Genomic DNA, 26,514 nt, shown 5'->3' with positions numbered 1-26,514 from the left:
TAATCTTAGCTGACAGAAAAATCATTATTTTTTTTTGAAAGTTATAAACTAAAATTGGGTAAAACATGACAAAATCTTTTTTTTTTATAAGCAAAACATGACAAAATCTTTACTTAACGAAAATCGAGCCATCTTCAAATGGACACCAATACGCGTGTTGGGTGCGCAGGACACTTTAGTAGAGATAAAAACTCTTAACACCTATATAGAAGAAGTTCTGGAATGATCGATATACCATGCAAAGGGATTGGAATTTGTTTCCAAGAAAAGTACTACAAGTGGTAACAGAGAATTTAACAGGAAAGAAAAATGGAATTAACAATAGGAGGAAGAAGGAATTAGCTTCATTAATTACTTATTTAAATTCAATTACAAACTGGGGATTGGGTAAAAAGTGAAAGTGTTACATGACCAAGATGGCGTTGCTGGAAGAACTAATTCTCAACTGCAGAACGAGCGCACGGTGGAATGGGTATTTCTACAGTGCCTTCCAACATCTGAATCACCTTCTTCATTGACGGACGGGCTGCTGGGTCATCTTCAATGCACCAAAGCCCGATCTTCACCATCCTTTCCAAGCTTTCTGCATCAACTTCTTCAGGAACCAGCCTATGTACTTGATTGGACTTGAAACAGTCATACACCCAATCTACAAGAATAACTTCATCCTGAGGGGCATTAATATCAATGTTCCTCCGACAACATATATTTACGAAGAATACAATGCCGAAGCTATAAACATCTGCTTTCACAGTGATGGGCAAATTCTTGAGCCATTCCGGGGCAACATACCCTCTTGTTCCTCTTATCCCAGTAAGCGTCTTAGAATGGTCTGGCATCAATAGCTTTGCCAATCCAAAATCCGAAATTTTGGCACACCCATTTGCATCCATTAGTATATTGTTGGGATTTATGTCACAGTGGATGATTTGGGTCTCACATTCTTCGTGTAAATATAGGATCCCTCTAGCTATATTCAAAGCGATTTTGATTCTTACCTCCCAATTCGGCTTTACTTGGGATTTGAAGAGGTAGTTGGCGAGTGTTCCGTTGCTCATGTACTCGTACACCAAAAGCCGATTGGAACTGTCGTGGCAATAACCGAGCAACCGGACGAGATTTTTATGGTGGGTTCGTCCAATGGACCTCATCTCATTTCTGAATTCTTCTTCTCCTTCTCCTTCGACCACCACTTTCTCCAGTCTCTTGACGGCAATGGTCCTCTGCCCGTTTGATAAGGTTCCCTTAAAGACAGTCCCAAAAGAGCCTCTACCCAATTGTTCAGCGAAGCCATTTGTTGCAACTTCGAGTTCACTATAAGTAAATGCTCGCAAAGAGACATCCTCCATCAGTATTCCTTGATCAGTTGCTGCTTCACGAGAGAGCCTTTTGTACGTCCAAATTCTATATCTGAATATAAGAATAGCGAAAACTGCAAGGAGGATCGATGCGAAAGCTAGACATGCAACGCCAATGATTAAGATATCCATTCGCAATACTTTCTTGCTTTCTATATCTTTAGGAACCATACCGTCGATACCGATGCCAAATTTGACAAATGTTGCGTTTGAATAGCCATCTCCTTGTACAGTTCTTCTCCAAAATGTCAACGGAAACTTTTGTTTTCTGCATTCTCTGTTTTGATAGAAAGCAGCTTCGCAGTTGCAGTCTTCTAAACATGCCTGATTGCATTCTTCTTTAGTGACAGAGAACAAAAGGGCGTATGCGGTATCTTCCAATATAGCATTTTGGAATTCTTGAATAGCGTACTTGGTATGTTCATTCTTGGATGAACAAGTTTCCACAGTGAAGTTTCTACTGCAACCCAAATTCATTTGCTCCTGGTTGATGAAAACAAACCCTGGAGGACAAGTGCAAAAAGCTTGTTGATTTTGGATGTCACAAAACCCATTAATTCCACATATGCCTCTAGGACCACATACATCTCCTGGCACATACCATTCGATCGACCAATTCCCACTCTCACCCAAGTCGTGGGAATATAAGCGGAATATCCCATCGTTATCAATTGTGGCACGGTACATCTTCCCATCAGAGGGAATCACTTCGTTGGTAATGTTCTTTACAACGACACCAGTACTATTGAGCATGTATAGGCGCCCATTTTTATCCAGCGTCAGCGTTGCATTATTCCCAACAAAATTTGTAACTGCCGACCAATAAGCATAATCTGGAGTATCAGGAATACCTACTGCATACTGATACAGCACAATGTTCCCATCATTCTGCATCTTGATCCGGAAGATTCCCGTCGAGTGATTGTTTTCAGAGCTGCTAGAAACCAGCTGTCTCCTAACTCGTAGGAGTTGGTTAGGCAAAAGGGTGTCCGTTGGGTAATCAAAACTTTGCCATATAATTGTTGAATTCGAATCATAGAGGACAAAGTTGCCAGAGTCGAGCAGAGAAGCCACCGCAGCAGGCTGTGTGGCGTTGGCAAGGGATTTTTCTTGGTTTCCCAACTCCTGCAAGACGAGCCTTCCATCGCTAGTGAAAACAATGTTGGCATTGCGGGAGAGTGGAGGGTCATTCCGGTTGGCTGTCCAGACGACAGTTTTCTGTGGAGTTCCTTCAAACCATATGCTTATTGAATAACCATCGCCAAAAGGAAAGAACCCAAAGGCGAAAATGCGGATTGCGAGAGCAAGGATGAGTTGCCACTGGGAGAGAGAGAAGAGCCTTGGGTTATGTTGAAGCTTTTCTGTTGAGCAGTTGCCGCTGAGAGCGCAGAAAGAAAAAGAATAGTAGAAGCAATGATCGACATAGTTGCTCGAACTTCCGAGGTTAAAATCTGCTGCTTTTGATTGATATTTTATGATTTGCAAAGCAAACCTTCGGTGTAAAAGAAAAGGTAAGAGCAGAGAGGGGAGAAAAAGTAGAAGGAATCAATGGCGTCAACGCGTGGTTGACGGGGCAGTGGTATGGCTTTTAGATGACTTTTCTGCAACTTTACCAAATTCACATGGTTTTACTGGTGTGTCACGAACTTCCAAAGGTACAACTATGCGCTAAATTCCACTCCAGCTGGCGGCAGTAGCATTCCAACTTGGATACCAGTCAATCGGTCCATTCGATTTTGGTATTTTTGGCTATTTATTAATATAATTTTATAATTAATTAGGACTTTGTCTATTTTAAGGTTTTCATTTTTTTTCCCCATTTTTATACTTTCTTTAATTAAGATTTTTAAATTTCAAATTTTATTCCCATAAATTAATATTTTTCCTTTACATGTGTTTTTTCAGGTTTTCTTTTTATAAATACTAAGAGCATTTCCAACAACTTTTCTTTTTATTTTCTCTAAATTTAGGGAATAAAACAACTTTTCTCTATCTAAATACATTTCACAATAATTTCTTTTATATTTTTCTATATTAGTTAAATATTATTTTTTTATAAAATATAAGTTTTAACCTACCTCAACTTTTTTACAAAATTTTAACACAATCCCTAATGAAAAGTAAATAGATGAGAGAGAAGAGATAAATGATTTATATTAAAATAATGCATAAGGAAGCTTTTTTTTTTTTTTTTTTTTTTTTAAAAAAAAAAAAAAATAAGGAATCTCTTTTAGTTCCCTACCCATTAAATAGGGAAAATAATGAGTTATAAGTTATTGTAAATGCTCTAATAAGTAATTTATCTCCTAAACTCCGCTATCCCTTCCTCTTCCGTTTGAAAGGCAAGAAAAGTTTAGAGAAGTGCAAATTTTTGCACCCATCATGTGGTTTATTAGGCAGCAGTTAGAGATCATTCTAGTTGCATTCTCACTCATCTTCTCCACTCTCCCTCTTTTCCCATTTGTAGTGGCAAAACTCCATCTCGTTCCTCTTAGTTTGTTTTTCTTTTTGTTTGTTTGTGTTGCTGATTTTCAATAAAAAATTAAAAAATATAAAATATAAAAAGCAGCCAAGATCGATGCATGATTCTTTATTCTATTTGCATATAGATAGAATTTTCTTTCAAAACTAAGTTGAAAGAAATTTCTACAACCTATTTTGAAAATGAATTTTTTCCAATTTAGTTTCAAGGAAAACTGTCTTTTATGTATTCTTTTGACAACTTAGGATGTTGGATGGAAAGCCGGAGGCTTGAATAGTATCCACGCACCTTTAATTGTGGTGAGTGCACTTGTGAGTGTTGTGTTCCACATTGAGAAAATATAAAAGAAAATAGTAGTTAATATACTTAAGTGGACCTTAGCCAATTAGCTTAGGCTTTTGGGCTAGAATTATGTTTAATTATGTATATTAATGTACTCTTGATAAAAACTCCATAACTGCTTTATCTCCCAAAAACAGAGTCATGGTTACCTTCCTGGGACAGGTGTCTGGATGCGTCGGACACTCTTGGAAATGTAAAAAGACTCACAAGCGAGGAATAAATTGTTGTGAGTGCACTTGTGAGTGTTGTGTCCCACATTAAGAAAATATAAAAGAAAATAGTACTTAATATACTTAAGTGGACCTTAGCCTATTAGCTTAGGCTTTTGAGTTAGAATTGTGTTCAATTATGTATATTAATGTACTCTTGATAAAAACTCCGTAACCGCACTATTGAATTTGCAACTTAAGTTCAACAATATTATGCAAACTTTGTCGATTGGAGACTACAGTGTCCGCTACTACTCTTGCAAATCTCATTCTTTGGAGTTCTAACAATAATTGGACCTCGTCAACATGCAATATAATTAAAGGAAATTTCCTTTGTCCTTTTTCTCTGATACAAGTTACTCATTCAATTCATAAAAAATAAAATAAAAAAAGTTAACCCTTTTATGCCTTCCGATCCCTTTTTCTATTCAGCTTGGATACCTAATCAAGTTTAACAGAAAAAAGTCAAGGGGAGACCCATCCCATTCCCACCTCTGGCCAAACCAATTTAAATAAATTTTTGAATAGCACACGAAATTGCTCCATTTGTAGCCCAAAATCGAAGTGTGCACGCTTTATTATTTATTAAAGCTAAAGAAGTAGACTGGCCTGTATTTGTTTTTCATTTTGAACTATGGTGTAAAACTAGCAATTAAATGTGTTGAATTCTTCATCTTTGTTTGTTATTGTGTTTTCGGAGATATGTTTTTGCTTATAGTTTGAACAAATATTTTGATATTACATATTGGGAAAAATTGTTTTTTGTGTTCGAATTGTTTATTAATGTATTTATTTTGATAAAAGAAAAAAAAAAAAGACAGAAAATAAAATTTTTAACCATATATAGGAGTCTTGTTCTTTTACTCTTTTTTTAATAACAATAAAAGAAAGATTAATTATTCGTGTAATTAATTACTGAGGATATCATGATAGCAACACAAATATGTATAGTTGGAGACCAAGCTACTCGTGATGCATGGATTATCATATTAAAACAAAGCTGTACGCATACGTAACGAGTGGAGTTGACCATCGAAGTGAATGTGAATAACAATATGACTTTATTCCACACTAAAACAAAAAAAAGAAGAAGGTAAGATTGCATTAACAGAGTAAAAGGAAAAGGAAATAGAACATCAATACTGTTGAAATGTTGAAATATATATATATATATATATATATATATATATATATATATATATATATTATTTGAGAATAACTTTAATGTGGTCCATGCATAAAAGGGAGCTTTTGTGCAAACATTTAGTAGTTGCCACATTAGCTGAAACATTCTATAAAGAAATAAACACACACCTGATTATATCAAGTTTTATTATTATTTTTTTTAAAAAAAATGGAGAGGAGGCAGAGGGAGGTGGGGAGGTTTGCCGCCACCCCCAATTGCCAGATCTCTTTCCCTATCTCTCTCACTCCCCACCCCTAGTAGCCGAATCTCTCTCCCTCTCTCTCTCTCTCCGCCGGAACTCTCTCCCTACTGGAACTCTCTCCATCGGAGGCGGTGTGAGGTAGCGTAAGCAATGGTAGCAGATGCGAGTGGTGGTTTGAGAAAAACAATCCAGTGTTTTGCTCACATATAAGTTTTTTGCAATTTTTCTTCAATGTTATGTGTCAAACTTTGAGTGGGTTGCACAAAACAGGGTTTTGTGCAACGACCTCACAGAAGACCCTCTCATATTATTTTGTGTCTTGAGAGTGTTCTTAAATGGAAGGTTTTAAAGAGCATTGAATGAATGCTGTCCCACATCGGAAAGAGTGAAGATTTTGTTGGCATTTATAATATTCAACAAATTTAAGTTATTAAATGAGCTATGCTAAGGTACACCCTAATGCATGTTATAGTTGCACCGGACCCACACGCACGAGCGGCATGAGCTATAGGGCGCCTTGATGGCTAACGATTGAGATTAAATAATAAGGATAATTATTTAATCTAACGGTCAAATTTAAGTACTTGGATTAGCAATAAAAAAACAATTTTGGTGGGGGCAAATATTTTTTTAAGGAAAGTGACATTGTAACACCTTAAGAGCATTTTGTTTTTTTGTAATTTTCCCTTTTTAGTATAACAAATATGACTTTATTCCACACTAAAACGAAAAAAAAGTAAGATTGCATTAACAAAGGAATAGAAATGGAGGTGGTGTGGCAACCCTGACTAAGTATAAACATTAGATATATTGCACAAATAAAACTAAAAAATTGAGAATCAACAAATGAGTAGTTTGACCCAAAAGTGATACGTCATTTTTATAGATTAGGTTGAAAGAATTTTTTCAACCTAAGTCGGAGGAAAACTCTGTCTTTAAAGAATTGTAAAAAATGACAATTTTTTTTTATTATTGTTTAGTCTAAAAAAGTAATTAACGAAGATTAGGTTGTTTCCATCACATTAACTCAAGTCGAACTTTCAGATTAGGCCAGAATATCAGTGAGCCTAATGATATTCTGTATGTCATGATGCTATGCCCTGTTAGGTGCGTTAGTATCTAAAAATTCAAAAAAGAATTAACCATAGAAGCAAGAGAGGGCATAATGGCAGTAAGATAACATGATGGAAGAAGCCATTAGCTTGATTACTTATTTAAGTTCAATTACAAACTGGATTGGGAAATTAAATATCAATGGTCCCCTGCTTCCTGGGAACAACTTATTCGTGACCAAGATCATGGTCCAATTGGTGTTACTGGAAGAACTAAGTCTGAAGTGAAGAACGAGCGCAAGGTGGAATGGGTATTTCTACCGTGCCTTGCAACATCTGAATCACCTTCTTCATTGATGGACGGGCTGATGTCTCCTCTTCAATGCACCAAAGCCCAATTCTGAGCATCATTTCCAAGCTTTCTGCGTCAGCTTCTTCAGGAACCAACTTGCGTACTTCATTTGACTTGAAACAGTCGTATGCCCAGTCTACAAGAACAACTTCATCCTGCGGGGCATTAATATCAATGCTCCTCCGGCAACATATAATTACCAAGAATACAATAGCGAAGCTATACACATCCGCTTTCACAGTGATGGGCAAATTCTTGAGCCATTCTGGGGCAACATACCCTCTTGTTCCACTTACCCCAGTGTGCGTCTTAGAATGGTCTGGCATCCATAGCTTTGCCAATCCAAAGTCTGCAATTTTGGCACGCCCATGTTCGTCCATCAGTATGTTGTTAGGATTTATGTCACAGTGGATGATTTGGGTCACACATTCCAAGTGTAAATATAGGATCCCTCTAGCTATATTCAAAGCGATTTTGATTCTTTCCTCCCAATTCGGCTTTACTTGGGATTTGAAGAGGTAGTCGGCGAGTGTTCCGTTGCTCATGTACTCGTACACCAAAAGCCGATTGGAACCGTCGTGGCAATAACCGAGCAACCGGACGAGATTTTTATGGTGGGTTCATCCAATGGACCTCATCTCATTTCTGAATTCTTCTTCTCCTTCTCCTTCGGCCACCACTTTCTCCAGTCTCTTGACGGCAATGGTCCTCTGCCCGTTTGATAAGGTTCCCTTAAAGACAGTCCCAAAAGATCCTCTACCCAATTGTTCAACGAAGCCATTTGTTGCAACTTCGAGTTCACTATAAGTAAATGCTCGCATAGAGAAATCCTCGATCAATATTCCTTCATTTGCTGCTTCTCGAGAGAGCCTTTTGTATGTCCAAATTCTATATCTGAATATAAGAATAGCGAAAAATGCGAGGAAAATTAATGCGAAAGCTAGACATGCAACACCAATGATTAAGATATCCCTTCGCAATATTTTCTTGATTTCTTTAGGAACCATAGTCGCATTCCTACCTGAGTCGATGCCTGCTTTGACAAATGTTGCGGTTGTGGAGCCAATTCTTATTCTCCCAAATCTTAGTGGAAGCTTTTGTTTGCTGCACTGCTGGCCTCTAAACAAGTTGCAGTCTCTCAAGCAGTCATCTCTACAATCAGCTTTGGTCGATGGAAAAGTAGAATATGGATTGTCTTCCCATGAAATAGCTTCCAATTCCTGAAGCTCAAATGATTCTCCGTTCTTGTTCATGCAACCATCTGTGATGAAATTTCTCTTGCAGCCCAAATTCTTCATCTTCTGGTCAAGGAAATCAAAACCAGGAGAACATACACAATTGGGTTCCTGATCCATGAGAGTACAACAAGAATTAACGCCACATAAGCCTATAGGATCACACTTATTGCTAGACGATGACCACTCTGTTAACCAATCATCACTTTGATTCGAGCTATGAGAATATAACCGCAATATTCCATCAAAATCAATAGTCAAACGATAGAAAGCAATATCAGAAGAGTCACTTTGGGCAGTAGTAAATTTTCTTATACTGAAGCCAGTAGTATTGAGCAGGTAAAGCTGGCCATTACCATCAAGATTTAGAGTCACATTGTCACCGCCGGTGAATGTTCCTGAATTCCAGTAACTATATTCTGGTGCTATTGGACCGTTTACCGGGTATTGCACCAGGTTCCCATCCTTCTGCATAGCCAGTTGAAAACTTCCACTTGCATGATTTGTCCCAGATGTGCTTGAGACAAGCTGGTTCCCTGGAAAGAGACGCTGACCAGGTAAAATGGTGTCTGTTGGAACACCAAAACTCTGCCATATGATCCTTGAATCAGAACTGTAGAGGACAAAGTTTCCAGTATTGAGCATGGAAGCTGAGGAAGCGGGCACCGGAGCATTGACTAATGAAGTCTGTTGGCCATCCTTTGACTGCAATACAAGCCTGCCATTATTAGTCAGAAGCAATGTGACACCTTTGGGGAGTGGTGGGTCGTCTCTGTTTCCCGTCCATATGACTGTTTTCTGCTGAATCTTTTCAAACCAGATGCCTATGGCGAAGCCATTTTCTTTCTTGTAGAAGCCAAAAGCAAACTGGCCAAAACTGGATAACCAATACGAATTAATTTTTCTTCTTCTTGATGAATGGAGATTTTGTTCAAGGAAAAGAGAGATACAAAGCTGTTTTAGCAATAGGCTAAAAACAAGCAGCTTGCTGCAGACAGAGCAGAGCATATAAGCTAAATTCTTCCAAATTCTATAGCAGAAACTAGCAGGTATAAGAGAGGAGACATGTTGCAGTTTTTAAAGATCTCAATCCAAGGAGGAAGTGACAGAAGAAGATTCCAGTCGAAAGAACTAGTCAATATTATTGCTTCTAGTATTTTGATTTTAAGTCTTTAAAGAAATAATCAAATAGAAATTGTTGATTATTCAATAGCAGAAGCAATGATTGAGATAGTTGTTCCAAATTACGAGGTATCAACAATCAACGTGAGTGGAACCAATATGCTGCTTTTGATTGCTATTTTATTATTTGCAATTGGTAGAAAAATAATTGAAGGCAGGAAACACGAAATTGCTCTTTTAAGTGCGTTACGAAGTCTTTTTTGTTAAGACTTTAATTAAAATGGTATGCAATGGTTACAACAAATATTTCTTTCATAATATAAATGAAGTTTAAAAATCATACGTAGTTAAGTGCGCCTTGAGGCGCCACTAGTACCCTATAGTCCATTTCTCTTCACACGAGTGTAGGTACGGTGCAAATTATACACTCAAGTATTACTTTAAAGGATCCTACTTACATGCTATTATTTTAATAACAGCATGTATGCTGTAGTTAAATCAATGGTCAAGATTGAATTTTAAAGTTGACTTACTTTTATAAGCATTTAATAGGAAATAGAAAATGAAAAGAGATTTTGAAAAATTCAATCTTGACCGTTGATTAAACTACAGCATACATGCTGTTATTTTAATAACAGCATGTAAGCCAAATCCTACTTTAAAACTTGATGCGTCTTAAGCCTGACTTGACTTTCTCGACTTTTCATGTGAAGTTTTCTTTATTCAAAGCTCTTTAATATATACTTTCTATACAAAACATTTTCAAACTACAAATTAAATAAATATACATATTAATCGGCTGGGACCCCGCTTAAAGAAGTGGAGATCACTAGTTCAAATCTCTATTCCACTCTCTTGTGCGGACATGTCAAAAATAAATAAATATACATATTAATTTTGATTTCTTTTTTTATTTTTAAAAAAACTTGGTGTAATAGAAATCGAAAAACGTCAATCAATTTTTATTATTCCAAAAAAAAAATGAAAGTGGTTAGCAAAACGCACATGTCCTTGAATGGACATTTAAGTAAAGTTGACCATCGAAGTCATTGGATCTCGTCAGCGTGTAAAACAAGGGAAATTTCCTGTCCTTTTTGTGTGAAGCATGCAACAAAAGCAAAACGACCAACATATGAAGACAACAGGTCAAACGACCCGCTAAGGTAAATTTATATTCTGTCTCTAATTTTTAAAAATTTGTAATTCCATATTTTGTTTTTTGTTTTTGTTTTTATTGGATCGCATGCTTTTAGAAAATAGAAATTATAGAACATTTAAAAAATACAACCCCTTCGTTTCTATCACATTAACTCAAGCTCAACTTTCAGATTAGTCATAGGTTAACAGATTTTGATATCATAGATAGGTCTTAAATGTCATATTATTATGTATGTATCTATGACTTGTAACTTTATAGCTTCGGCTATGATTTTCTCAGAACTTTTGCTCTGTGATGTAAGAGTTTTATGCTCGTGATCCTTCATCAATTAATGAGATTGGAATGATTTTCTCTTAAAAAAAAAAAAAAAAAACCCTTTTGGATTAGGCTAGAACATCATTAAAAGCCTAAGCCCAATAGAATATCATTAGAAATTTATGGTGACGCCTGTATGCCATGATGCAGGTTAACTATATATAGAAGTTCTGGAATGATACACCCTGCAAGGGAATTGGAATTGTATTCCCAAGAGAAAAGTACTACAAGTGGTGATGGAGAAAGAAAAAGGGAATTTACTGTAGAAGTAGGAGCTCAAGAGCATAATGGCAGTAAAACCACATGATGCAAGAAGGAATTAGCTTGATTACTTATTTAAATTCGATTACAAACTAGATTGGCGATAGAATGGACATGTTACATTACCAAATATGGCGTTGCTTGAAGTACTAATTCTGAAGTGAAGAACGAGCGCATGGTGGAATGGGTATTTCTACTGAGCCATCCAACATCTGAATCACCTTTTTCATTGATGGACGGGCTGCTGGCTCCTCTTCAATGCACCAAAGCCTGATCCTCACCATCCTTTCCAAGCTTTCTGCATCAACTTCTTCAGGAACCAGCTTATGTACTTCACTGGACTTGAAACAGTTGTACACCCAGTCTACAAGGACAACTTCATCCTCGGGGGCATCAATATCAGTGCTCCTCCGGCAACATACGATTCCCAAGAATACAACACCAAAGCTATACACATCTGCTTTTACAGAGATGGGCAAATTCTTGTGCCATTCTGGTGCAATATACCCTCTTGTTCCTCTTATTCCAGTGAGCGTCTTAGAATGGTCTGGCATCAATAGTTTTGCCAATCCAAAGTCCGCAATTTTGGCACGCCCATGTTCGTCCATCAGTATATTGTTGGGATTTATGTCACAATGGATGATTTGGGTCTCACATTCCTCGTGTAAATATAGGATCCCTCTAGCTATATTCAAAGCGATTTTGATTCTTTCCTCCCGATTCGGCTTTACTTGGGATTTGAAGAGATAGTCGGCGAGTGTTTCGTTGCTCATGTACTCGTACACCAAAAGCCGATTGGAACCGTCGTGGCAATAACCGAGCAACTGGACAAGGTTTTTATGGTGGGTTCGTCCAATAGACCTCATCTCTTTTCGGAATTCTTCTTCTCCTTCTCCTTCGGCCACCACTTTCTCCAGTCTCTTGACGGCAATGGTCCTCTGCCCGTTTGATAAGGTTCCCTTAAAGACAGTCCCAAAAGAGCCTCTACCCAATTGTTCCACGAAGCCATTTGTTGCAACTTCGAGTTCACTATATGTAAATGCTCGCAAAGAGACATCCTCCATCAATATTCCTTCATTTGCTGCTTCTCGAGAGAGCCTTTTGTATGTCCAAATTCTATATCTGAATATAAGAATAGCGAAAACTGCAAGGAGGATCGATGCGAAAGCTAGACATGCAACACCAATGATTAAGATATCCATTCCCAATATTTTCTTGTTTTCTAAATGTTTAGGAACCATACCGTCGATGCCGATGCCAAATTTGACAAATGTTGCAGTTGAATAGCCACCCGCTTGCAGGCTTCTCCAAAATGTCAATGGAAGCTTTTGTTTTATGCATTGTTGGTTCATAATGGAAGCAGCTTCGCAGTTGCAGTCCTCTAAACAGGCCTGTTTGCATTCTTCTTTCGTGACAGGGGACAAAAAAGCGTATGCGCTATCGTCCAAAATAGTATTTTCCAATTCTTGAATAACGTACTTGGTATGTTCATTCTTGGATGAACAAGTTTCTGCAGTGAAGTTCTAGTGCAACCCAAATTCATTTGCTCCTGGTTGATGAAAATAAACCCAGGAGGACAAGCACAAAAAGATTGTTTGTTTTTTATGCCACAATACCCATTAATTCCACATATGCCTTTAGGACCACATACATCTCCTGGCACATACCATTCGATCGACCAATTCCCACTCTCACCCAAGTCGTGGGAATATAAGCGGAATATCCCATCGTTATCAATTGTGGCACGGTAGCTCTTCCCATCAAATGGAATCCTTTCGTCGGTAATGTTGCTTACGTTGACACCAGTACTATTGAGCATGTATAGGTGCCCATTTCCATCCAGCGTCAGCGCTGCATTATCCCCAATAGAAAATGTACCTGCTGCCCAATAAGCATAATGTTTAGTGTCAGGAAAACCGACTGGAAACATCACAATGTTCCCATCATTCTGCGTCTTGATCCGGAAGATTCCATTCGAGTGATTGGTCTCAGAATTGCTAGAAACGAGCTCACTCCCAGCTCGTAGGAGTTGGCCAGGCAAAAGGGTGTCCGTTGGGTAATCAAAACTTTGCCATATAATTGTTGAATTCGAATCATAGAGGACAAAGTTGCCAGAGTCGAGCAGAGAAGCCACCACAGCAGGCTGTGTAGCGTTGGCAAGGGATTTTTCTGGGTTTCCCAACTCCTGCATGACGAGCCTACCATCACTAGTAAAAACAATGTTGGCATTGCGGGAGAGTGGAGGGTCATTCCGGTTGCCTGTCCAGACGACAGTTTTCTGTGGAATTCCTTCAAACCATATGCTTATTGAATAACCATCGCCAAAAGGAAAGAACCCAAAGGCGAAAAGGCTGGATTGCGAGCGCAAGAATGAGTTGCCACCGGGAGATAGAGAAGAGCCTTGGGTCAAGTTGAAGTTTTTTTGTTGAGCAGTTGCCACTGAAACCGCATAAAGAAAAAGAATTGTAGAAGCAATGATCGACATAGTTGTTCCAACTTCCGAGGTGGAAGTAAAAACCTGCAAGTATTTAGTCTTTAACATTTTGAACTTTTGAAATCAAATTTTGTGAAGTGGATGTAACGATTGTGTCAAGGATAAATGATTCATACCCTTTGAAGAGGAGCAGAAAATGGAAGAGATGGTGCTCCCACAACGAACCAAAGCATGCTCTGTAAATTGTGTTGCAATTATTACTCAAGTCTGAACTGAAGATTGTGGATGTCGCTTGTAATGCTTGTTCATCCTATAAAAGCCAAACCGGAGGTAAAAAGAATCTTAGACGACCAAGAAGAAGAAAAAAATTCCAAGAAGAAGTAGACTTTTCCTTTTTTTTTTTTTTTTTTTTTTTGAACATGTCCATACGAAAAGAAGTAGACTTATATTTGTTATATATATAGTATACATTTTGGGAGATTTTTTTGCTTTTAGTTTGAAAAAATATTTTGATGTGACATATTAGTTGTAACGCTCCACCTCTAGTTATCCATCCTGATATTATTCTCGCGAAAGCACTCTTAAATTACGGAGTTTTGATGGGTTTATGACCATCACGACTTTAGAACTCGTTATTATCAATAATGGTGCGATGTCTCTGATATAATTTGTAACACTTCATCCCCAATGGCACACAATATTGTCATCTTTTGACTCCTCCGAACCAAATTTTTCATAAGGTCACTCATCCTGGTACTATTCTCGCAGATGGCTCTGATACTATTTGTAACGTCTTCTCATGGATTCATGATCATCATGGCTTTCACACGTTATTGCCAACAAGGTTACAAATATACATATAAGTACACCTCCATTCTCGGGAGATATGAGATGCCACATTAGTGAAAGCTGGTTTTTTAATTTTTAAGAGTATTTTGCATTTAATTTGCTTATTAATGTTATTTATTTTGATAAAAGGAAATAAAAATTTTAACAATATAGGAATCTTTTTCTTTTTTCTTTTTTTTTTTAACAATCAAAGAATAATTATTATTGGGACAGAGTTTTCCTCTTTCTAACCCAAATATATAATAGTTGGAGACCCGAGGCAAGTGGTGATGAATTATCATTGAACACCTATTTCCATACCTGTCACCTTGAATGAATATTAAAACAAAGCTGTACTCGTAAGTAACGTGTGAAGTTGACCAATGAAAAAAATATGACTTTATTTATTTATTTTAAAGGTTGCATTAACAAAGGAAAAGAAAAAGGAAATAGAAAAGGAAGTGGCGTGGCACCCACATCGTGACACGGACCTAGTATAAAGTATAAACATTACATTGCACAAATAAAACTTAAAAACTAGGAATGGAATATGAGTAGTTAATTGACCCAATATTAAGGGATCCACAGAAAATGACTGTTTTTGAGACAGAACAATGTATAAAGTGGCAAAAGAGATATCTACCATAAGTAAAACAAGACTTGGAAGTGACAGTAGATAGGATATTAATGTTGTAAATGGCTACCGAAAAATTACCAATCAACAGTGCAAAATTATGTTTAAACAGACTAGGGTTTAAACACTAACCCTAGTTACACTTGGGCTGATAGGCCACTAACCAAAAGTTAACATAATGAGGAGATGGGCCTTGTTTGGGAATGCAATTTTTTGGTTTTGAACCCAATTCATTTTTTAATTTTTTTTAGTGTGAAGAACTAATTCTGAAGTGAAGAACGAGTGCATGGTGGAATGGGTATTTCTACTAAGCCGTCCAACATCTGAATCACCTTTTTCATTGATGGACGGGCTGCTGGCTGGCTCCTCTTCAATGCACCAAAGCCCGATCCTCACCATCCTTTCCAAGCTTTCTGCATCAACTTCTTCAGGAACCAGCTTATGTACTTCATTGGACTTGAAGCAGTTGTACACCCAGTCTACAAGAACAACTTCATCATCAGGGGCATCAATATCAGTGCTCCTCTGGCAACATACGATTCCCAAGAGTACAACACCAAAGCTATGCACATCTGCTTTTACAGAGATGGGCAAATTCTTGTGCCATTCTGGTGCAACATACCCTCTTGTTCCTCTTATTCCGGTGAGCGTCTTAGAATAGTTTGGCATCAATAACTTTGCCAATCCAAAGTCCGCAATTTTGGCACACCCATTCTCGTCTATTAGTATAGTATATTGTTGGGATTTATGTCCCCATGTATTGGGTGGTCTTGGGCCTATCTCAACCCCAAAAGCTAACTTAAGAGGTGAAGCTTTCTCTCACACTTAAAAAGTGACCACCAACCTCTTCCACAATCGATGTGGGATAACCCCAACAATCTCCCCCTCACACATCAGGCCCTAGGGCGGAGCAGCGACAACCCGTTTGGGCTCTAATACCAGTGTTGGGTGGTCTTGGGCCTATCTTAACCCCAAACGCTAGCTCAAGAGATGAGGCTTTCCCTCACACATAAAGTGGCCACTAGCCCCTTCTACAACCGATGTGGGATAACCCCAATAATCTCCCCCTCACACATCGGGCCCTAGGTCAGAGCAGTGACAACCCGTTTCTCCCGTGAACTGTTGGGCTGAGACTTGTTGGTAAACCTAGGCTCTGATACCAGTGTTGGGTGGTCTTAAACCTATCTCAACCCCAAAAGCTAGTTCAAGAGGTGAGGCTTTCCCTCATACATAAAGTGAGATCACCAGCCCCTTTCACAACCGATGTGGGATAACCCCAACAATCTCTCCCTCACACATCGAGCCCTAGGTCGGAGCAGCGACAACCCGTTTCTCTCGTGGACTGTTAGGCTGAGACTTGTTAGTAAACCTGGGCTCTCATACCAGTGTTGGGTGGTCTTGGGCCTGTCTCAACCCCAAAAGCTAGCTCAAGAGGAGAGGCTTTCCCTCACACATAAAGTGGCCACCAGCCCCTTCCACAACCGATGTAGGATAACCTCAACACAATGGATAATTTGGGTTTCACATTCCTCGTGTAAGTATCGGATTCCTCTAGCTATATTCAAAGCGATTTTAATTCTTTCGTCCCAATTTGGCTTTACTCGGGATTTGAAGAGGTAGTCCGCGAGTGTTCCATTGCTCATGTACTTGTACACCAAAAGCCGATCGGAACGATAGTGGCAATAATTGAGCAACCGGACAAGATTTTTTTGGTGGGTTCGTGCAATGGACCTCATCTCATTTCGGAATTCTACTTCTCCTTCAGCCACCACTTTCTCCAGTCTCTTGACGGCGATGGTCTTCTGCCCATTTGACAATGTGCCCTTAAAAACAGTCCCAAAAGAGCCCCTACCCAATTGCTCGATGAAGCCATTTGTTGCAACTTGGAGTTCATTATAAGTAAACGATCGCAGAGAGACATCCTCGATCAATCCTTCATTAGATTCACTAGAAATCTCTTTGTATGCCCAAAGACGATATCTGAAAATAAGACCAGCTGAAAAAGCTAGCACAATGAGTGCGAAAGCTAGACATGCAACACCAACAATTAAGATATTCATTTGCCATACTTTCTTGGTCACATTCCTACCTGAGTCGATGCCTACTTTGAAAAATGTTGCGGTTGAGTGGGCATCTTCTTGCTTTATTCTCCCAAGTGTCAAAGGAAGCTTTTGTTTTCTGCAATTTTGATCTTGGTGCCAAGCAGCTTCACAGTTGCAGTCCTCTAAACAGGCCCGGTTGCATTCTTCTTTCGTCACAGAGAACAAAGTGGCATATGTGCTTTCTTGCCATACAACATTTTGCAATTCTTGAGTAATGTACTCTGTATGTTCATTTTTTGGAAGCTCAACTTTCTGTACTGAAATTTTTATTGCAACCCAAATTCCTTTGCGCCTGGTTGATGAATACAAAACCAGGAGGACAAGTGCAAACAGCCTTTTGATTGATGAGATCACAATACCCATTAATGCCACATATGCCATTAGGAAGGCATGCGTCTCCTGGCACAAACCATACGATCGACCAATTACCACTCCCATTCAAGTCATGAGAATACAGCCGGAATATCCCATCTGCGTCAATTGTTGCACGGTACGTCTTCCCATCAGACTCATTGGTAATGTTGTTTTGGACACCAGTACCATTGAGCACGTACAAGCGGCCGTTTCCATCTAGCGCCAGTGTCGCACTCCCTCCAACAAATGTACCTGTTGCCCAATAAGCATAGTCCGAAGTAGCAGGATAACCCACTGGATACATCACAATGTTCCCATCAGATTGAACCAAGATCAGGAAGTTTCCTTTCGAGTGATTGGTTTCAGAGCTGCTAGAAACCAGCTCATTGTAATTAGCCAATGAAGCTCGTAGTTGTTGGCCAGGCAAAAGGGTGTCCGTTGGGTAATCAAAACTTTGCCATATAATTGTTAAATTCGAATCATAGAGGACAAAGTTGCCAGAGTCGAGCAGGGAAGCCACCGCAGCAGGCTGTGTGGCGTTGGCAATGGATTTTTCTTGGTTTCCCAACTCCTACAAGACGAGCCTACCATCGCTAGTAAAACAATGTTGGCATTGCGGGAGAGTGGAGGGTCATTCCGGTTTGCCGTCCAGACGACAGTTTTCTGTGGAGTTCCTTCAAACCATATGCTTCTTGAATAACCATCGCCAAAAGGAAAGAACCCAAAGGCGAAAAGGCCGGATTGCGAGAGCAAGAATGAGTTGCCACCGGGAGAGAGAGAGAAGAGCCTTGAGTCAAGTTGAAGCTTTTTTGCTGAGCAGTTACCATTGAAAGCGCAGAAAGAAAAAGAATTGTACAAGCCATGATCAACATAGTTGTTGGAACTTCCGAGCTGCAAGTAAAAATCTGTAAGCAATATTGTAGTCTTAACGTTTTGAACTTTTGAATTCAAATTTCATCAAGGAAATACGATTCATACGTACCCTTTGAGGAGGAGAAGAGAATCGAAGCCCACTACGATCGAATAAAAGCATGCCTGTAAGTTGTCTTGCAATGATCATCAATTAAACTGGCATGCATCTATATCACTCAACTGGAGATTGTGGAGATCGCTTGACACCAATTAGTTATTTTCATATAATTTACATTCATACCTCTCGGGGGATGAGCTAATTCGAATCAATTAACTTTGTCACGAAATTTTGCTATGATTGGTTTAATTAATTTTCAATTAATAAAAATTTCAATCACAGTAATTGAGCATTTGAGCAAGACAGCTAAGGAAATCCTATTTTAATGAATGTGCAACTTCATTCAACGAATTATTTCGTTTAGACTTTAGAGAGCAACCCAACTGTTAATCGATTATAATTAATTAGTGCAGACTACTGCGGAGTGCGGAGGATTAGAACTCTTGTTAAAAATATTAAAGATGTGTCAAACAAAAAATTATTTTATTTGTTAAAATATTTTAAAATTTTTATTTTTATTTTAAAAATGGTCAAAATACATTTTTAAAAACAGCTTTGAAATGAAGCATTTTTCTAACAATTTTTTTATTTTTTAACACAATCTCAAATAGACTTTAACTATGGTCGAGAGCATAAACATTACATTGCACAAATAAAACTAAAAAACTAAGAAGGGGCATATGAGTAGTTTGACCCAATATTAAGGGATTACACAAATAAAACTAAAAAACTAAGAAAGGGGCATATGAGTAGTTTGACCCAATATTAAGGGATTGCAAAAAATGTCAGCTTTTTAATTAGATAGAAAAGTGGGAGAAGGATCCTTTTTAGTTGAATTCAACTGGAAAGGAGCCGATTCCTTATAAATGAAGGGCAGCATTGTCAAAAAAAAATTGTAAAATAACAATTCTGCCATTCTAAATGAAGGACCGGTTCCTTTCCAGCTGAATTCAACTGGAGAGGATCCCTTTCTAAAAAAATGTAAAAAGTGACAAAAGCGATGCTTACTATAACTATAAAAGGACTTGGAAGTCACAATAGAGAGGATAACACTGTAAATAGCTACCGAAAAGTTTATTTTTTATTTTTTATTTTATTTCAGGTTAGCCTTTTAGATTTAGCGGAAAAAAAAAAAAAAAAAAAGATATTGGATTTACATGAGAAATAGAGTTTTCTTCTAGATTGTGTTGTAAAAAATTCCTTTAACTTATTTTATAAAAATAACATGCGTTACTTTTCATGTAAAAAATACGTATTTTTTAAATAACATGTGATAAGCATATATTTTTTGAATAAAATTTATTGAGGAAGATTGCATTGTTGGAAGAACTAATATTTCTGAAATGAAGAACGAGCGTACGGTAGAATGGGTATGTTTACGGTGCCTTCCAACGTCTGAATCACCTTCTTCATTGAAGGACGGGCTACTGGTTCTTCTTCAATGCACCAAAGCCCGACACTTACCATCTTCTCCAAGCTTTCTGCGTCAATTTCTTCAAGAACCAGCTTACGTATGTCTTCACGAAGAAATTGCTCCATTTGTCACCCAAAATTGAACTGTGCACGCTTTATTAAAGCGAAAAGAAGTAGACTGGCCTGTATTTGTTTTCCATTTTGACAGAACGTGAAGTCTTATCCATATCACCACATCTTCTACAAGTCGTTGTTGAAGTTGATGTCTTGCGCACATATCAGCGTATGACCCGCGTTATGTGCGGGTTTTATTTTTACCTCATTACCAAACTGAGGAGTGAGGACTCTGCAAGCCCACAGATAATCATCCCGGAAAGACAAAGAGTTCAATCCCAAACAATTAATTGAATCAAAACAGCTTGGTCAGATAAAACATCAGTGACATTTGACAAAATGTTGTGTTCCGACTTCGGAGCAATGATGCATTCTAAAATCTGGTGGAAAATATTGAATGTAAAGAGTCACAATGCTTTTGGATAAACATCTACAGAGTCTTAATCACTCTCCTATCTACCCTAGAACATTGGTATATGTACTTCGATTCATTCGTAGCATATGGTTTTTTCCTTATTGATGATGAGTCAGCCTCCGTAAGAAACCATTAAAATTGAGATTGGGGTAGTGAAGCAAACACGGGAATCACTTGTGTGTAAGAAATTAGTGATTCTTACGAAATATCTATTCCTAGAAATAAACTTTTATCAAACAAGTCATTCAATTTTAAGGGTCTACCAAGGATCTATTCCTCAAACCAAACAACTTTTATTCTCACTTTTGTGCCTTTGACATGACCTAATGCTACTCCTCACTTATGCGCCTTTGAAATTATTTAATGAAAAGTATATAAATAGCTTTTCATTAAATTATTTAATGAAAAGTATATTATTTAACGAAATTATTTGTATAAGGATCCTTATGACATATTTCATTCGATTTCAACAATGACCAACCCCTCCCCTCCCCCCCCCTGTGGTTGTTATTTAGTTGAAGTTTGGATAGGATTAAAGGATTTTTTCGAGAGTTATGCTTTTATCTGCGTACCCTTTTACTAGGAATTTAGGTAGAGTTAAAAGGTCTCATGAAGGTCAGGCCCTTAACCCGTTTAAGTAGGATTGAAGGGTCTTTCAAGGATACTGCTCATGCCTACGTTCTCTTCATTGGAGGTTTGGGTTGGGTTTAAGGATCTCGCGAGGGTCAAACTCTTACCTGTTTAGGTAGGGTTGAAGGGTCTTTCAAGGGTAATGCTCATGCTTGCATTCCCTTATTTGGGGGTTTGGGTTGGGTTTAAGGGTTAAACCCTTACCTATTCAGGTAAGGTTGAAGGGTCTTTTAAAGGTAATGCCCATGCCTATCATTGGAGATTTGGGTTGAGTATAAGGGTCTCACGAGGGTCTTGCCCTTGCCGTGTCCTCTGTTTTAGTACCTATATTGCTTTAAGCAACCATTTTCATTACTTTTTGTCCAAAATATAGAGAAACATGTCGTTTATAGTTCCTTTTAAACTATTTAAATCGTTTATGGTGCGCACTAGCATTGTTTCTTTTGTTTGGATTTTTGTTCTATTGTAACAATTTTCTTTTTTGACATAATGTATTTAAAAAAAAAATAAAAAATCACTTCCGCTGACGTGGATGAGTATGATAAATAAGTATGAAAAATAGAATTAATTTTCTTATTTGCACAAAACTCATATTTTTTATGAAACTTTCTAATCTATATTATATTAATTCTAAATTAATAAGAGACATCTGAACTACAAATAGGTATAAGTGAAATACAAGTATGATCATCCCAGCGTAATTGTACCTTTTAAAAAAAAAAAAAAAAAAAAAAAAAATTCAATACATTTGCAGATCGAATCTAACAGGGCATGATATGAGTAGTCTTGGTCTCATACCTCCCCAACCCGAACGCAGCCTCACCAGATTTGCACCCAACCCTCAAAGCCTTGACCAACTCCGCGCACATCCTCCTCACGTGCCCCTCACACTCACTCTGCATCACCAGCAAAATCTTCGTCATTCCGTTGCTCTTCACCACCACGTCCATCACCTTCCTATCCCCATGCACGCAACACATGCCCCACAGCACCGCCACCGCGTCCTCCGTCCCAGGCTTCATCAGCCTCTCTACCACAGCCGCTGCGCACTTCTCCTCGCTTATAGCGCAACGCCCCTCCGCGCACGTCGAAACCATCGCTAACAGATTCATAGACTTTCCTGCGGTGGAAGGCTTGGTGTTAGGGTTTAATAGCCTTTCTGCGAGAACTCGAACGAGTCCGAACCGGACGAGTCGGGCTTTGACTGTGCGAGTCACTGCGACGGCAATTAAACACGACAATACTGCGTCGTGTAGGTCGGGATCGTTCTCGGAACTTAAGAGATGGAGCAGCAGGGACAGTAGTTCTTCTTTCTCTGCGATTCTGCGCTTGGATTCGGCGTCGAGGGAAAGCGATTCCAAAATCCTGGCCGACTCGATCTTCGAGATTAAACTTCCATTTCGCAATACCAAACAGATCTTAGAGAAGCAATTTTGGTAATTGCTCCTGAAAATCGAGCTGCAAACTCGTTCTTTAACTCCATTTTGGTACATAATCTGATCCAAAACCGTAATAACCAGTTCCAGAACCTCCATCTCCGCACTTTTGGAAAGAACACCAATGATTCCCTCCACAAAGTGATCGAAATCAGCCAAAAACCTCCGGTTCTCCTCGCTAGCCCTCGCGAAATTCAAAATTTTCGTCAGACGATCACGGGGATCGGCCTCGTTGTTCTCGTCCTCGATCCTATCGATGAGAATCCGCACTTGCTGAGACGAGGTTCGCGGCGAAGAAGACGACGGAGATCTCGGAGAGGAGTGGTGATGATGAAGCCAGAGGTGAATGAGGCGGTGGAGAGTGAGGTTGGGGACGAGGTGCTTGGAGGGAAGGACCTGCATGGTAGCGGGACACGTGTCATGCCCGGATTCGAGCCAGTGCTGGATGTTGGAGCGGTCGTAGGTTACGCCCGTGGACAGGCTTACAGGGGATTTCATCACCTCCATCGAGATTGGGCATCTGAAAAGGCTCGGTATGGTTATGTGCAATTCCTCCCTACCCATTTTCTGTACAATTCCGCTCCAGAGAGAGAGCTCGTAAGGAGTGGAAGGAGTAACGAGCGTTTAAAGGAGAAGGTGGGGGAATGGTCAAAGGGAACTGACGTCGTTTTGAATGGGGGTCACAGACTCACAGGTCGTTAGTCAAATGTGTGTCAGTAATAAGAAAGTCAAAAAGTCAGAGCGTGTATGTGAGTGTAAGCAAGTCATAGGATCCAAAAACGTGAAATAAGGGACACGACAAGGACTTTTGATCCGCGTGATGGGGATGTGTGGAGGACATAACGCTGTGCCGTCTTGTTTGGGCCGCGTGTACGACCAAAGACTACGCGGATAGTGAAGACTCGGCTCATCAGGTCAGATTACTCTCCAAACCCACAACAACTCTTTTCTTTTTCTTTTTTCTTTTTTTCTTTCAATCAAATTAACGAACCAATTGACTAGAAAATGAAATAAAAAAATTATAATTGACCAATTCATTATTGTTGGAACAATGAATAATCAAACTGATTTTTAATGATCGCTAGTCAAAATATGTGTGCTCGGTATGGTTTTAATAATGAAATCAATAACAAAGAATACGATAAGGGAAGAGAATCAATATTTATCATAAGACTTAAATACTTGGATGCCTGTGCTCATAAGATTTTAGGATATATATATATATATATATATATATATATGACAATCTGATCATTTTACGCTAAACCACAAAAAAGTAGAGTGAGTTTTCAAAAGACATGAAACTAATTTGGAGTTACCTCCAAATATATATAGAGATAGAATTTATAATTGTTGAGATTATCCCACATCGGTTGTGAAAAGGGTTGGTAGTCACTTTATAAGTATGAGGAAAAGCTAAGACCATCCAACACTAGTACCAGAGCCCAGGTTTACCAACAAGTCTCGGCCCAACAGTCCACGGAAAAAACGGGTTATTCCCCATCGGTTGGTTGTGGAAGAGGTTGGTAGTGAATTTATAAGTGTCTCTTGAGCTAGCTTTCTCAACCCCCAAGACCACCCAACAATAATTTATACTAAATTTAAATAAATAAATAAAAGGAGTCCCTAATCCCTGCATTAATAGACGATAAACTGAGGTCAAACCATTTTTTGAGAGCTCTAGTCTCTCTAGTTCCTTTGGTGTTCTTCCCTACCAGGCTTTGTTTTGATCCCTCCTTGTCACTGCCGTTTGGGAAAGAGGAAGGAGCTCCAGCTTCTCTCCTCCTTCCTCCCCCACTCTGCTTTTTTCCTTTTTCAGCGTTTTTTATTCTTCTCTTTTTCTTGTTTTCTCTACAACTTAAAGGATATATCTGAAGACTAGGAAAAAAAGAAGAAGGATATATCTGAAGCGTTTCCTCACATTTTTCCATCCACGCGTCACCCATCCTCCTCAGCTGTGAAGCCAAGTCTCAAATGGGTCAGGTCAAACTTTTTGCCCATTTCTGATAGTCCTTAGGTTTAGGTTGCCCTTTACCAATTGTTTTGAAGTGACTTTCTTTTGTGTCGTGTTAATTGATGTGTTTGCTCCTATTCTCCTTCTCCCTTTTCTTAACTTCTTAGGAAAGAAAAGAAAAGAAATATTGTTTACTGCGTGAATAAGACAGCCAAAGACCTCGCCAGCCTTTCATTAACTTTTATTTTCTAGACAAACCATTGAAGTTCCCAGTGTGTTTTGCGGAGTCGCCATTAATCCAATTATCCAATTTTATTAGTATTACCATAGTGGGTAGAAGTAGGTGCAGCTGCGTCATGAATGTGTAATATTTAGGGGAGCCTTTCTTGAAGCTTGACTTTTGACTTAACCCGCACCACTCCTCTTTATGCTACAACCATTAATACTGCTCACTCTTCCAGGCTGTTCTAAATGAATTTCATGTCCACATCTTTTCAGTCTTTATTATTTATACGACTTCAAATTTCTTAATCCCTGGTTCATCAAATTCCAACATTTTTCAAAGTTAGAATAATACCAAAATCCAAAAAAAAAAAAAAAAAAAATTAACCCGTTTTGAAAAAGAGACTTGTTACAAATCTTCCTCTCATCCTTATACTTTTCAAAATTATCATTGGATCTGTGAAGCTATGCATGTGTAGACTCACATGAATCTCACATATCTAATGATAATTTTAATAAGTAAGAGAATGAGAGAATAACCGAGAGAAAAAAATAGCATTTTTCTTTGGAGAAAGTCGAAGAACAAGATCAAAATTGATCTTTGGAATAAATGAGACGGCTAGAACAGGTGAATCACTATACTATATACTTAGGTTCCAGCCATCCAAAATGCTTGAACACTGCCTGGCAATTACCTTTGATATATATGCTCTGATATACTTTGTTCTTTTTTGGAATTAATAAAGAAAACTATGGGCTTATGCATATTTGAAGGGGCTTCAATGTGTAGCACTAAAGCAATTTCCTTCATATCCCTCTTACTTGGACTTCATGCATTACTAGGGCCCCGTTTATTTTTACCTAAAATGTTTTTTAGAAAAAGTTTTCAATATTTTTAAGTATTTGGTGCTATGTAAAATATTGGTTAAATTAAAAATATTTGTAATTACCAAGAAAATAATCTACATAAGCGTAAAATAGTTTAGCTTTTTATCTGTATAAACTATTTTTCGTCGCTCTCTCACACCCCAAGCAAGCAATTGTGAAAGAGCTTTTATGTGGCCTACTTAGGTTTAAGGTAGATGCGCGCAGCACAAGAGTCTTCTCACAATTTCCTTACTGATAATTACGTTAATCTGTATCCTTCAATAGAGTTTGTCTTCACACCCGAAATGGTCTCAACATGATCCTTCCCACCAGTTGGCGTTTGACCAAAATTACACCTTCCGCAAATGTATTCGCAACCCATAACTAACCTTATCCATCTACTAATAAAACCCATCTTCCGCAATTGCTACCTTGAAAAACTTGTGAATTGACCAAGGAGTGAGAAACACCTAGCCTAATCATAGCATGTTCATATCACAACAGTTTTAAAAGTTTTATTGCGTAATATTTACTTACGGTATATGAAATATATTTTTGTGTGAAAACATATTAGGAACACTAAATTTTGTTTAGAACAGAAGCTTAGAAGCCCTAATTTTCCATGAAAATCACATTAGATGGTGATAAAAAAAATAAAAAAATAAAAAATAAAAAATGATATTATGTTAACTACACGAAATCCTGACTGATAAACTAGTTTTAAAATTCCATAATTTTCACATAAAATTGAAGAGGTTTGATGAAATGTGAAGATTCTGGAATTGTTGTAAAAAAAAAAAAAAAAAAAAGCATGCATTAAGATCCGTTTGATTTAATTTTTGGGCTTAAAAAAGGTGCTGTCAGTA

General features: G+C 38.2%; 4 protein-coding genes and 1 pseudogene across 4 annotated transcripts; all 5 read right to left on the bottom strand.

Moving 5' to 3' along the window:
- Positions 1-426: 426 nt before the first annotated feature.
- LOC132183975 (G-type lectin S-receptor-like serine/threonine-protein kinase LECRK4) lies at positions 427-3,839 on the bottom strand. Its single transcript, XM_059597451.1, has 2 exons — positions 3,790-3,839; positions 427-2,736 (listed from the first exon to the last, which is right to left on the bottom strand). Exons 1-2 carry the CDS (start codon positions 3,837-3,839, stop codon positions 435-437), a joined length of 2,352 nt encoding a protein of 783 aa, XP_059453434.1. The 3' UTR covers positions 427-434.
- A 3,265-nt stretch (positions 3,840-7,104) lies between these two features.
- On the bottom strand, positions 7,105-9,426 carry LOC132183974 (G-type lectin S-receptor-like serine/threonine-protein kinase LECRK3; annotated as a pseudogene).
- A 1,998-nt stretch (positions 9,427-11,424) lies between these two features.
- Positions 11,425-15,840, bottom strand: LOC132183971 (G-type lectin S-receptor-like serine/threonine-protein kinase LECRK4). Its single transcript, XM_059597450.1, has 4 exons — positions 15,433-15,840; positions 13,886-13,945; positions 12,927-13,793; positions 11,425-12,798 (listed from the first exon to the last, which is right to left on the bottom strand). Exons 1-4 carry the CDS (start codon positions 15,838-15,840, stop codon positions 11,425-11,427), a joined length of 2,709 nt encoding a protein of 902 aa, XP_059453433.1.
- A 758-nt stretch (positions 15,841-16,598) lies between these two features.
- LOC132183970 (G-type lectin S-receptor-like serine/threonine-protein kinase LECRK1) lies at positions 16,599-20,136 on the bottom strand. The gene is made up of 3 exons (XM_059597449.1): positions 19,978-20,136; positions 17,684-18,198; positions 16,599-17,565 (listed from the first exon to the last, which is right to left on the bottom strand). The coding sequence occupies exons 1-3, from the start codon at positions 20,134-20,136 to the stop codon at positions 16,599-16,601; spliced, it is 1,641 nt and encodes a 546-aa protein (XP_059453432.1).
- A 1,769-nt stretch (positions 20,137-21,905) lies between these two features.
- On the bottom strand, positions 21,906-23,187 carry LOC132184847 (U-box domain-containing protein 28-like). The gene has a single exon (XM_059598625.1). It carries the CDS (start codon positions 23,167-23,169, stop codon positions 21,931-21,933), a length of 1,239 nt encoding a protein of 412 aa, XP_059454608.1. The 5' UTR covers positions 23,170-23,187; the 3' UTR covers positions 21,906-21,930.
- Between the last annotated feature and the right edge of the window lie 3,327 nt (positions 23,188-26,514).

Source organism: Corylus avellana, chromosome ca6 (genome assembly GCF_901000735.1).
Source record: "Corylus avellana chromosome ca6, CavTom2PMs-1.0".
Lineage (NCBI taxonomy): Eukaryota > Viridiplantae > Streptophyta > Magnoliopsida > Fagales > Betulaceae > Corylus > Corylus avellana.
The sequence above is the reverse complement of the archived record's forward strand: the minus strand, read 5'-3'. Positions and strand labels throughout refer to the sequence as shown.

What these genes read in the sequence shown, in the direction of transcription:
- LOC132183975 (XM_059597451.1), bottom strand. Translation starts at nt 3,839, where the DNA reads ATGGAGTTTTGCCACTACAAATGGGAAAAGAGGGAGAGTGGAGAAGAT. An exon ending in AGGGAGAGTGGAGAAGATGA is followed by an intron (nt 2,737 to 3,789) that starts GTGAGAATGCAA and finishes CTGCGCTCTCAG; the next exon opens with CGGCAACTGCTCAACAGAAA.
- LOC132183971 (XM_059597450.1), bottom strand. Translation starts at nt 15,840, where the DNA reads ATGCCAAACTATTCTAAGACGCTCACCGGAATAAGAGGAACAAGAGGG. An exon ending in CGTTCTTCACTTCAGAATTA is followed by an intron (nt 13,946 to 15,432) that starts GTTCTTCACACT and finishes CACAATTTACAG; the next exon opens with AGCATGCTTTGGTTCGTTGT. An exon ending in TTTCTGCTCCTCTTCAAAGG is followed by an intron (nt 13,794 to 13,885) that starts GTATGAATCATT and finishes AAATACTTGCAG; the next exon opens with GTTTTTACTTCCACCTCGGA.
- LOC132183970 (XM_059597449.1), bottom strand. Translation starts at nt 20,136, where the DNA reads ATGGAGCAATTTCTTCGTGAAGACATACGTAAGCTGGTTCTTGAAGAA. An exon ending in TTCAGACGTTGGAAGGCACC is followed by an intron (nt 18,199 to 19,977) that starts GTAAACATACCC and finishes CTCGTCTTGTAG; the next exon opens with GAGTTGGGAAACCAAGAAAA. An exon ending in GGTAATTGGTCGATCGTATG is followed by an intron (nt 17,566 to 17,683) that starts GTTTGTGCCAGG and finishes TTCATCAACCAG; the next exon opens with GCGCAAAGGAATTTGGGTTG.
- LOC132184847 (XM_059598625.1), bottom strand. Translation starts at nt 23,169, where the DNA reads ATGGGTAGGGAGGAATTGCACATAACCATACCGAGCCTTTTCAGATGC.